Below are 13,294 nucleotides of genomic sequence, written 5' to 3'. Positions count from 1 at the left end.
TGCAAATAGCGTGAAAATATGGTTATCTGGCTACATTATGCGGTTAGGACAGAATTTCTGCCATTCTCGCTTTGGCACCGTTGCAGTGAACCAACTATTAATAAAACCCATACCAACGAAAATGCAGCAATTACAGGGCTTCTTTGTCTCGTCAGCGACGATAGTTTTACCGATATGACAGACTAGCACACACAGGGAATTTAAACAGATAAAAGACTACGCTATATATCTGTCCTAATGGTACTCTGCATGTAGTGTGCATTTTTTTATGTTGCAACATACAGTTCAACTGTTGGATCGCTTTCAATGAGCAGTTTCAGACACTCAGATCAGGTCAGGTCAGAAAAACTTTATTCAGGGGCCAGATCTCAGGAGAGGTCGGTCATCTGCTCAGCCAGGGTTTGCTGGATGTCCAGGCTCGCCAACTACAGCCAAGTATATATATATATTGTAAGGAAGAAGATGATACAACGCCGACACTAACGACGATGAAGACGCCGATCAGCTGGCGCGCGCACAGAGAGCTTGGACTGTCTTGTTCGGACAAGATTGTGCTTCGCTCTACGATCGTCTTGCGTCACCGGTTGCAGTCTCCAGTCCTCCGAATAACCCCCAATAAACCCCTCTTCATTTGGTGGAAGTACTGGGTATCAATCCCAGTATCTCTAGCATACAATATATATATATATATATATACACACACACACACCTTGGGTTTTGCACCCTGCCTCAAAAGAGGAGTGACTTTCATGGCACCTGCCACCAATGTTGATGCAGAATGCATTATTGTCGTTTCCCAAAAATCTGTTTACTGGTTATGCAAGGTACTGCACTCACTCAACCAACCAGAGCACCTCTACAACCTATTGCTGCAGCTGCTAATCCAGCAGTGTTAGAAAGAACACTACTGGTAGGTGAACGGGCTTACTGGCAATGGCTTTCTCTTACATCAACGTAAAAAGAACCCTTGTAGCGCTCAAGTGCTCATTAGAGAGGCTCCTGCAGGAAATATGCAATAAATAGCTTACCTCATCTTGCACTGCACTAACTTGTCCTTATCCTTATCCTTATTGCTTGCAGACCAAGACTTGATAAATTGAATTTCTTGAAGGATTACAGACATTTCCATCGGGCAAGGGAGATGCCGAAACATCTTTTCTCTGGGTTGTTGCAAACAGCTTCTGCTGATGCTTCCACTATAAATAATACTGTAATCCAGTTGTGATTACACAGTAGGTATTACTATTTCAACAGTTTTCCGAAAATTTGAATTCTCTCTCGAGCAACTTGCGTGTGTTTGCTGCACCATCCCAAACTCTAGGTTTCTGCCTTATTGCACTAGTTCTCACTCTATAATACCTCTGAACACCTTTGTGAATAAACAAATCAATCAAGGGAGATACTACTATCACACTTGTCATCTGACCTCCAGGGAAGCCCACCACTAATACTTTTTAAAACCAGGTTCTTTAGTGTAACAATATAATATTATTGTTTGTGGCATAGTAATAAAAGCACTGGTGTACCTATATCAGAAGGACAATGGTGGCTAGGTGGATAGTTAGCTTAATTCAAAAAGTTAAATCTATTAGAGATGTGCAGCAGGTTGCAATTAGATTATTAGATTTTCATCTGGTAAATAACATTAGGTATAACAGCTTCTAAAATTTCAAAAAAACTACTCTTTGCATTGTGGCTCAGCCAATTCAGACTATTTTTAGTGTAATTAGAAAAACCACGCACCTAAGTCAAAATGCGCCAGTGACCTTCTGTGCCACGCCTCAGCTAGAGCTGCGAGCAGGACAGAGAAGGTCATGTGGCATGCACGCCACGGAGCGACGTGTTTTGATCAACATTGTCGAATGTGCTCTACAGACATGCAAATTCCGAAATTCGACATAAATAGCCTAAACTGCTTCAGCCACAATGCAAAGGGCAATTGCACTGCAGAATTCTAAAAAACTGTCCTGGCTATTATTAGCAATGAGCTACAAATCCCTAATTGCAAACGTTATACTAGCTGCCTTGTCAACACATACATTACCAACCATGCTGCAGACCTCTTATTACATCAAAAAGCCTACATTTAAAAACCAGTACTGGGCTTCCCTGCATCTGTTATAAGCATCATTTGTGATTACAGTTAATTTGCTGGTCACTCGTAACATCATTTTTGGAAAACTTGCAAAGTCTAGCCGTATTGTTCCCAGATTTCCCTGCACAAACTCTACTTATGTTTTCTTGGTTTTGACAGCTGGGCAGCCTAGAGTTATTAGGGTGTCCATTCATCTATCTTCACAATATGTTGTCACTGAGACAACTGTCAATGGTATCTGTGCACTCATCATATTGAAACAAAATCGATGTATTATTGGTACATAAATAGGTGCTAATTTCAATCAAACCTTCCATTCTATTTTTCACCTCAAATCTGTCACTCACAGCACTGCAGTTGTGAGAAAAAGTAAACATAACAGGAAGAGAACAAACAATGACCTACGTGCTTTTGTGTGTGTGTGTGTGTACATTACTGTCAAAAGAAAAAAGAAACTCTACAATTGAATTGATTGGCCTGATACACAGTGGAGCAGATGTTTTATAAAAGCAGCATCTTTATTTTCTTTTTTGCCATACCGAAGAAAAAAAAAAGTACACTCTTTGCGGAATATTATACATTACAACAGTAGCAAATATTTTTCTTTTACTATACACCCACTCACCCTTAAAGGTAAAATGATTACATCCTCTTTACTTTTATTGCATCTAGCAATCCCCACCCTCCCTCCCTTTTCCCTTAAACACAGAAAAACAGAGTGGAGAAGACAGAGGCAGCTGCATGCAGCATACAACTCAGTAATCCATGGGCGTGGCCTGTCAGGGTGAACGTAAGACATTTCAGGCTTTAAACAGTGCCCTGGCTCTGTATGCACCAAGGACATAAATCAGCAACCGAGATTTGGTTGTAACTAAGAAGTTTACTTGCATATGCTGCTCTGGAAAAAAGTGCTATGTCCTCTGAAGACTACGTTCCTTAGGCTTAGACAACACGACTACTGCTCCCAGCTAAGGGGGACCCAGGAGACTGAAATGCCTGCCCATTATGAGCAAGTAATTCTAACACACTTTATCACACGTGAAGACATAGCAGTACTATCTCTCTCTCTTCTTCTCTCTTTTTTTTTTTTACTTTTCTTAACTGCTTTTGTATCAAAGGCTGTTAATTTTTTTATCCTTCATGGAAATGGAGCACATATAATGCAGCACAATGTGCGTGCAAGGCATCTACACAGAGCTATGGCCTCAGTTTATTTGTCCCCAATACTCTTCAATTCCAAATGGCTACAGCAAACAAGGTGCAGCTACTGCACATCCTACAATAACTGCGCTAGTTATGTAATGGCACAAGAATCTGAGAAGCTTCAGGAGCATAGAAGAGCCCAGAAAACTGTTGTGAAGATTTGGCTGGCTGGCTGCTTTTGTTCTCTTGCATTTGCTTGCCCACTTGTTATCTTAGAAAGTTGACAACTCTTCCATGCAGAGACAAAAATATAACTGTTGTGATGCTATGGACAATATTTCAGAAGCTAGATGCTTCACACCGTGCAGGATTGTTCATGACAGAATCACCTTTACACATCCTACGCAGGTTGTCAATTAAGTAAAAAGGAAGCTCATTCAATCACTGCACTATGCAACGTAAATAGATGCCCTATGGAGCCAAGCACATCAATTCATGCACCTACAGAGCTCTCTCTTGCTTTGGCAACAAAGACTACAGACATCAAAAATGTCACGCACTTCCGCATCCTTCCCCACTTGACACAGTGTGCAACATGATCTGGTCACCTGTGCACAGACAAGAGTTCGTTCAAAGCCAAGAAAACAGATTAAAAAAAAAAAGAAGCCTGCTCTGTAATTCTGACAGCACAAGTTTAATTTCAGAGCTGGCCAGGCTCGCTGACAACTAAGTGTTCATTTTTGATCAACATGCCGTTTAACAGTTTACCTTTTATGTTCTCCTGTATCGTTGTACTTTTCTATAAGGCAGGTATGCAAGATTACACACTTAGAGAACAACAGTTTGCACATTCACACACACTCATGCAATCTCGCTCCCACATGCGCAAGTACACACACACACACACACACACACATATATATACTCTCAACTCCAGCACTGCACACACCCTTACACATTATTTTCTCAATTGTTAGGGGTGTATGCTCGGCTGCTGCAAAGACTAATAAATGCGTCCCATCACACCAACGAGCCCCTCGGTAAGCAGCAAACAAAACATGAAGACTCATGACTGCAAGATGTCATAAAAGGGCAGATCTTTTCAGTAAAATGACTTTCAACATACAAGAAAAAAGTGCACTGAAATTTCTAGTGCACAATGACTGTTACACATGTGATCCATGCCTTGCCACTTTTAATTACTCAAAGGAAAAAAAAAAAGCAAATGAGATGTGGGGCTAACACAGAATCAGTCGCCAGTTGAGCACATGGGTTCTCAATCGTATTGTAACCTGCCGGACGAAATATGGCACTAGGACAACAACAGTATGCATCACACCCTACTTCGGAGACATGATTGAGAGCCTATCTAAGCCATGTGAGAAAAAATTGAATGTATATACAAAAACAAAATGCTTAGTCGTGCTGAATTTAATTAGTAGCATTCCTTCACTACACTATGCTGGACCTAAATGTTAGTACATCTTCAACACATCGCTTTCCTGAGTTGTCCCACTGGACAAGCTAGACTCGCAGAGCGAGGTACAGTGAGTTGTCTGCGTGCTACTTTTTGTCAAGACAGTCTTGCAAAGGGTTTGACCAAGCTAAGCTCTCTAAAAATATCTGTGCAACTAGCAACAAATGTCATTCTTTGTGTCAGGTGTGTTCTAAACGCTACTCTGGAAAACACGTCTGCCCTGTGTTCTCACAGAAAAAAAGCAAAAAGCTGGCAATAACAGCTGCTCCTAATCAAGCATTAGGTATTGAAGCAATGGTAACTGAGAAAAAAGCAATCACAATGTCCATATTCGGCACTGTTGTGCTCTCAATAGCTTGATGAAAGCAGGCTAAAAAAGCGTTTGCAGCTATGCTAAATGCAACGGCTGCAAGCTTCTCTGTTTTTTGTGTGCATATAAAACAGAGCAACTCTTACAAACAAAGGAAACAAACTATGTTTCAGACTAGCAAATAAATACACGATGTGAAAAAGAAAAGAAAAAAGAAAAAACGCCTTCATGTGTTTGTGTGCTGCCACAACAGTAAAATCTTTAGGGCAGGGCAATGCGGGGAGAAACAAGTAAGCTTGAGACCACACTGCTAAGTCCTGCGAGGGAGGACACCTACAACAGCTAAGAGAATGCCGTCACACTGCAGTGCATTTTGCTGGCTCACACCTTCTGTAATCAGATTAACAGACAAGTTCAAACAAATGCGCTATCCACCATTAGAGCTGTGCAGTCTTGTGGCTCCAGCAACATGTAACAAGAACAACTACAAAAATGCTCTCGGCAAATAGTTGTCCACTGGATTGTGCCTTTCTGAACTGGCCACTGTCTTTTGTCGAGTCATCAAAATGCACAGCAAAGAGAAGCCACTTCACATTACCATAACCACACGCATCTGATTGAAGGCTACCCCATGAGATAGTCTCCCGTGGCCCAGCAGACGCCACTGATCGACATTTCCAAAAGCACAAGAGGTGGCTGTGACCTTTGTGTCTCAACTTTGTGTCTGGCTGTATAGGCCCTTAGAAACCACTCCAGACATCTGTGACAACAGCAAACATGACAGGAAGAAAGTTTCTCCAGATGTGTTTCGATGGGCTTCATCACAAGCAGCCATTGAGATGAAAAAAAGCTGAGTGAAAATGCAAAGCAAATATTCTGGCATGCGTTCAGTATGTCAAGAGAGCTCCAAATCACGAAGAGAGAGAAAATTTCAAGGACATTCATCTCAAGCTGCTTTGGTGAGGCCCATATTCAGCACAACTAGAGAGATGTCTCTGCGACAGATTGGTTTTCCTTTGCTCTGCACCACTAGGACGGAGCCCTGTGAGTGGCCCACCAGTGTTCTCGAGACGCACTCGTGGTGGTCGCTGCCCAGGAGGCCGCCGGCGTGGTCTGCACCTCACACCGCTCTATGCCCAGCAAGCCCTTCGTTTCTCGAATGTACCCCGAGCCCCGAGAAATACCCCGAGCAAGAAGGGGTACATTGGGGGAACGTCCAAAAGGGGGCATTGGGGGGAATGAACGTCCACGAAAAGAAATAAACCTAAGGGCTCATCTGGCGTCAAACGGACGTCTCGCTGCCATTGGGAAAGGGCTTCTTGGCCTCTTGGGGCGAAGCATGCTTGGAGGGCACGGGTGTTGGGGCGTCAATGCGGATGGTGATGCCACAGTCCTCCTCGTCGTCCTCTTCAGCCATGGTAGAGAGACGCTTGCGTTCCTCTTCGTTGAGCGCATCTTTCTTACTTCCACGTTTCTTTTTTCTGTACCCAGCCATAAGAAGAGGGTAGGAAGAGAAGCACAAGAAGAGTTCGTGGTCAGAGGCCACAGAAGAGAAAAGAGGGAAGAGAGAGGTAGTGAATCAGTGCACGTAGCTCATTTGGCAGTGGGACCAATGGGCGCAATAAAGTAGTAAAACATGAGGCAGTGGCAGTGTTGTGGCACCAGTTAGCTGTGTCAGGGCTCAGGTGCAACAGGCAACTGCTTTATCGCACAAGCGCAGCGCTGAATCTCTCGTTATACACGTACGGGTCTGAGCACTATATTCATAGGAAAGCATCAAATTTGGAACACACAATGAAAACGTAAGTGCTGTTTTAACAAGATTGCTTCCCAACCAGATTCCCAATTTGCAAAAATAATGCAAAGGCTGCACCCAAAGGCAACAAACAAGACCAAGAATGGCACTGTATTTTATTTCATCTTGTATGAAACCCCCGAGGGCTGCTTGCATATATACATTGTCAAAGCACCAATAAGCCCAGCAGTACACCTCACCCCATTTATGAACCTCTCTCTGCAAAGTGAAAACATTGTAGCTAGGATGATCTCTTAAAATACACATGAACTTTCAATGTGTTGCAAAGCAGTTTTAATAGATTACAGTATTTATGGAACATAAGGGCTGAGAAAAAAAACAAAAAAACTGATGTTTGCCTTTCCGTGCTTAGCCAAATGAATACTGCTCTTTCAGCTATTACTCATAATATAATCAGCATTGGTGCCAAGAATAGTAGCATCAGCCATGGGGCTTCTACGTATGGCAAAATTGCATTTACCACACATGTGCTGAAGCCCGCTAATTAATGGCTGTTTTTGCATCTGTAGTGTCAGTATGACTCATACTAGATGAAGTGCCTGATGGCATGTATCATGCAACTTTTGCAATTGCAGGGCAAAGCGAAGGCATTCATTTGTAAAACTAAATAAGACCACAGCAGAATTTCGAAGCAAGTTGGAATTATCAAGAATTAGCAAGTACGCATTTCTTACTCAGCCACAGTAACCATCTTGAAGAAAGAAGTGCGCTCCTAATAAACCGAATATTTTTGATATGAAAAGGTTACATCCCTGTAGTTATAAGGAACAGCATCCTGCGATTAAAAGTTCAGCTGCACTGTTCCACACACAATATTTACACGCATCAGATAAGGAAGAAAGCTTCGTCAGGTGAAACCAGGAATAATTTAACACCGTGGTAGTTTCTTTTGGAGGACAGTCTGTGCAGCAGCACACTAAAGATGTGAATCCTCAGCGTTAATTTCGACTTTGAATCAGAAACTAAATTTGGACCATTAAATAAAAAGAAAAGGGTAAAAGGAGACTAGCACTACAGTGAAAGCACTTTATCAATGCAAATAAGACTGGCGTCGCCACTACCATTGTTATTACTCTGATTAAGCCCCCTGCAGGGCAAGGATATGTCTAATGCTCTCCAATTATTCCCGCTGCAATCCAGCAAGCTTCCAGTTCTCATCACTTTACCTGACTTATGGTTATGCTTCCCTTCCCTTCGAATCCAGTGCTCCACTACGAGACCATTGGTTAGCTGTTTATCATATTGCATATACTGCCACATACATTTTCTCCCTTCGATTTGTGCAAGGATGCCATAAACTCGTGTTTGCTCTATAATCCATGTAGGCCATTTAAGGTTAAGGCAATGCATATGCAAGTGGTGTGCTTCTAATCTGTGCATGGAAGATGTATCATCTAGCAGTCTACATTTTATTTTTATTTCTCTTTTGAGGGTGTAGTAGACAGCAAAGCAAAGCTGGAAGGAGCCTAAAAGCTATGCCATGTACCTACCATATATATCACCTTTTACATACTTAACTGTACTTGCCGGCCACTTCCAGCTGAACCGCAGCTATGACCACATTGGGTGATTGTGTTTTTTTCTTCTTTTTGCTTGAGTAAGGTGAAAATAAACTTTCACACACCAGATATTTCCTCAATCTAGTATGCACCAAAATTCAAACACAATGACAACAAAAAAGGGGGTTCTGCCCCTCAAAAGACCCCCTCTGCAGCCAATAGCACCAACCGATCTACATGGCATTGTGGACAATTCCCTCAGACCTGCTAGCATGAGCACACAGGATGTGGCAGATGAAGGGGTTCCCCATGTGTTTATCGATTAACTGCAGCGCCATGAAGATCAGTAATGCCATTGGCTGAAGGATGTCCCTTGCAGGGCATCTATCGCATTTTTCTTTTCTTAAATTATATCGGACTGGGGGAGTACAGCTGACAAATTCGATTTATCATGCTGGATATACCTTTCAGAGCACACCGCAAACCATAAAACATATAGGTATTGATGCTATGAGACACTCGTGCATACTTCTGGTTTCACCTTGAAGATGCTTATTAAAAGAAGGAACGAGCCTTGGCACACTGGATTTTGCAAGTACTCATTGCTACAACTGCATGCATGCAGCAGAATGCATGCAAAGCGACTGATATCTCTCGTGCTTGCTGCTTAGCTTATGTATACACTCTCAAAAATGACTACTAACTCAGGGTGCTTTTTTTGCTGTGTTTATAAAGCAATGCATACCAAGTGGCAATATTGCAATGAAGCCTAAATGTAAAATTTACTTGAGTCGTCTGCACTTCTGACTTCAGGAAAGTGTACACAGTTCTGAGAGGAAATGCAAGAGCTCACAAACAAGGTGTGTCCTGCTCTAATTTCTCTACCATTTCAAACAACACATGAAGCATTCTGCCAAAAAAGAAAGCAACCACTTGTTGCACCTGTTGAGGTTAGTATGAGTACAATGGAAAATGTGATGTGTGCTTACAAGTTGGTTGTATGTGTAGAAAAATCAGTCACAAGGAATGGTAAAACTTTGCAAAGGTATATTCAGCTTTTAGCACCGTCGGATGCAGCTAGGGGAACAAGGTGAGGAAGGAAATGTATCTGCTTCCTATTCTGGTGATATTGTCTCTGGGAAGTGCAGTGTATTTGCCACGTTGGCAAGAATGAAAGCTTCAATCTATAATACATGGATATTTAGAAGGCGTTAGGCCGCATAATTCAACAGCGGTATGCATAAAATCAACAATTCACTGTGCCAAAAGGCACAATTCTAGGTTGTAATATGTGGCTGTGTTAGGCACGGAGAGTAGGGAAACATTGTAGTATTAATCTGATAAAATATTAAGTTTTCGTACTATGTGCAGTAAAGTCTTAAAACTCTCAATTCAACAATGTGGCCTCATTTAATTACTTGTCAGCCTATACTCATGAGATAGAGACACTTGCTATCATCGTTTCTGTAAAGCACCCTTGGCAAAAGCTTGTCCTCCACTAACGTTAAAACCATGCCCAGAAGCGTATGGTTAAAAGAGGTATGAACTACTGTTACCGATAGCAATGGCAAGTTCATGTTCTCTTTAAGAAAGGCAGTACTGCTTGTTGCAGCCTTTATACTAACTGAATACATTTTCTGCACAGTACACTTCCTTATATGTAACATTATGTGCCATCTAGTGTGGATCTAACACCATGTTGCATAATTTCCATATGTGAACAAGACGACGCGGCTCAGTTCAGCTGCCTCTGATGCTGCAATAAAAATTTCTGCAGTTTGGTGTCCAGCATGCAAGCCTACTTACACACAGATAAATGTCAATCAATCACACCATTCAAACTGTGCCGCAGTACAGTCCATTTGCTATTGGCCAAAATGACAAAGGCAGAAGCACCATAAAAGCACTCCAACCCTGTCCAAGTTTAGAAACCTTGCGGAAAGTAGGCATGCATGCCGTGAAGCATTGCTGCCACCGCCGCCGCTGTTTATGTAGGCAAAGCAAGCCAAGCCATGCAAGCACATCTGCCACAGTGGTTAGGAGACCTACGTACCTGGCTACAGTTTGAACAGGCAGTGGGAAGCAGTGCAAGTTGAGTAAGAGAAAAAAAAAAAACATAAGAAGAAGAAAGGGAGGTGATGGGAGAGGGCAAAGGAAAGAAAAAAATGAGAGAGAGAAAAGGAACGCTACGGGTGAGACACTAAACACGCATGTACAAACAAAAGCACAAATGCAAGCCAAAATGCTACACGACCAAATCTGTCCATGTGGCCCGCCTGGCCTGCTCACACAGTTGCAGTTTGAGGAAGCTGTCAGTTAGAACTTGTGCATCAGTTCCAAGAAAATGTGCACAGTGCCTTGCATCCAAGTGTTACAAGCCTCTCATCACCTCAGCATTTTTCTTTTTTACACAATTACTCTACACATACTTTTCTGACTGAAACCTGTACACTATGAAGATGAATTTGGAGCAGTACTGACACTAAATAATCAGCTAATTCTATTTTTCTATAGATAACAGTGTACAGGGCCTTAGGAATGACGCAGGTAAATATGATATGCCCCAGTGTGCTTCAGATAATTCATCACAGCACTGATATCACAGCACTGCTCTTCTTCTAGTGCCTCAGTAATGTCAGTGGCAAGTCCACAAGGCACATGTGCTCAAAGAACAGTGGCACTCTCTCGCTCTGTTAACTGCTGCAAATCACAGAACCACCACAACCCCCATGCGGTATAAGTGCCACTGCTCTGTGAGAGCATGCGTTAGAACTGTTCTCTGAGATTCCTGCACACAGGAGAGAGAAAATGAAACTCAAGGAGAAAACTGCGGCTGTTACAAATTGTCTAAAACACACTGGAGCCATATCTTCACCAAATCTGTATTTCCTTAGGCCTGGTGTATCATTATAGCAGCAAAAATGAAAGAAACATATCCTAGAAACTTGGTGCTCACAAGTTACGATTCTCTGAGATTACTATATTCATAAAGACTATGTGGAAGCTACACGTAATGCCTCTGGTAGGTATAGCAATGCAATGAAAGATGTGGTGAGACATTCTCTTTTTCTGCAAATGCAGCAAAGGATCACTCCAACTGTGCTTCTTGCCGAGGTGCTAAATGTCCCAGTACTGACATGTTCAGCTTCTCACCATGCTCCGCAGGGCAGCGCTGCAAAAGCACCATTTTGTGGGAAACAAGGTTTAAGCATGAATTAAAACTGTAACCCAAGCTCGATCAAGCAGGCCACTAGCTCTCCTTCATTGGAAGCAACCATGGAAACAAGACACCACTGTTAACTCTGCACCAATACTGCATCCAGCAACCTTCACCAAAAAAGGACACATATATAAAGGCAGACAATTAACCCCGAATCTCACCACCAATCATGCCAACCAGTTCACGAAGCAAATTAAGTGAAGCGGGCATTGTAGCAAAATAAAAGAAAGTAAATAAAGAGATGCAAGCCAGTCTCCCAGCCCTAATCCTTAATTCCAATGACTATAAATAAACAACAACACTACCTTGCTCTAAAAAAAATCCAACTATTGCTACTGAGCTCCACCCAAATGCATGAAAACATGCATTGTTTATGGGTTTCAGAAATAAATGGCTACCTAAGAGTTACTGCAGTAATGTGGCGGCATGCTTACAATGATGTGTGTAGGCAAATGAACCTCAAAAGTCAGCTTGTGCCATATACCACGCGAGCAGTCAAGGGTAAAATATGAAATTGATAAATTAGCCGTAACTATTTCTCACAAAACATTTATGAACTTCATTCTTCAATATTTGTCCTGACTGCCTGCAAATAAACAAACAGAACTCTAGCTATTTCCTGGGGCTACTGGGTACAAATTGTAATTCTTCTGAAGACCCATACCATCAAAAAAGATGCACGAAACACGCAATCTACATTAGCGACTGTAAGATTCCTTTACAAAAGCATAAATACATGCAGAGGACACACAAATGATAGAAAATACTGTGTGATAAATCCATTGAAGAAAAATTTTTTGAACAAGCAGTTTTAAGTATGTAGACCTCAATGTAGATTTTGCAAATATATGGCTGGTACTCTGTAGCTACAATACAGAATTTTATAATCCACGAAAAAAACACCTTCATAATAATGAATACATTAAATTATATTATAATATCATTGAAAGCATTCGTTAGAGTGAAGATGTTTTGTAGAGGATTATAGTACTATAAACACAGGTATCAGGTCTTCCACATGTCTGATGCCGGGTCTGGTATGTTAAAACTAAATTTAGTCCCGACATTTTCACTTGTACTATTGTGTCTTGTAGCTGAGTATGCTTGAAAATTTTAGAAGTAAAGGCTACTGGAAAAAACTGCCCCTTGTAGCAAAGTGCACTGAAATTAAGAGCACACAGAAGATTGATAACTTTCAGTTTAAATTAAGACTTGACTAGGCAACTAGCCACACCTTTTGTATCCTTGCAGTGGACCATGGAATAATTCCAGGCTGTGATTACAAATGAGTAATGTGAAATCAAGCAGAACATGGAAGAGAATAGGTGCCTAACAAAACTGGCTTACTTCATCCCAAATAGGGCTGACATGAGTTTTTGTTTTTGATGGGTTACATGAGAAAGTGGGATCATCAAAAAGTCATTTACACCCAGCCCTCAACTAAGACAGCAAGACAGCATGAGATAGCATATCATGGTATGAGGTAGTGTATATTGTATTAAAAAAAGAAAGGTACAAATATGTTTGAGACTGAAAGTGGCTGACTCATTCCTTAAATGAGCCAGCCAGTGAGCAACTAGCCTTGGTGTGTTTTAAATTTGTGGCCATAGAAAAGCTTTTACAGACAACATTCAATTCTTAACAGCTGTGCCTGGTGCATATGCAGATTCTTCTTGGCTCTTACAGGCAGCTAGCAACAGTAAGCTAATAACTAAGCCAATAAAGTAGGGCGTA

The 13,294-nt window shown here is 41.7% G+C and overlaps 1 protein-coding gene across 7 annotated transcripts in view; it reads right to left on the bottom strand.

Annotated features, from left to right (window-relative positions):
• Positions 1 to 2,590: 2,590 nt before the first annotated feature.
• Positions 2,591 to 13,294, bottom strand: part of Ndae1 (Na[+]-driven anion exchanger 1) — a 239,355-nt gene continuing 228,651 nt past the window's right edge. For 6 of the 7 annotated variants that reach the window (XM_084593300.1, XM_084593299.1, XM_084593295.1 and 3 more), the window contains one exon: positions 2,591 to 6,506. In XM_084593300.1, coding sequence (XP_084449426.1) covers positions 6,308 to 6,506 — 199 coding nt within the window. In that variant the 3' untranslated portion in view covers positions 2,591 to 6,307. Of the gene's footprint in view, positions 6,507 to 10,443; positions 11,513 to 13,294 lie in introns of those variants that run through there. The other variant, XM_084593302.1, reaches the window with a different exon arrangement.

This window comes from Amblyomma maculatum, chromosome 2 (assembly GCF_055883805.1).
Source record: "Amblyomma maculatum isolate TAMU_Amacu chromosome 2, ASM5588380v1, whole genome shotgun sequence".
NCBI lineage: Eukaryota > Metazoa > Arthropoda > Arachnida > Ixodida > Ixodidae > Amblyomma > Amblyomma maculatum.
This window is presented reverse-complemented; position numbering and strand designations above follow the sequence as displayed.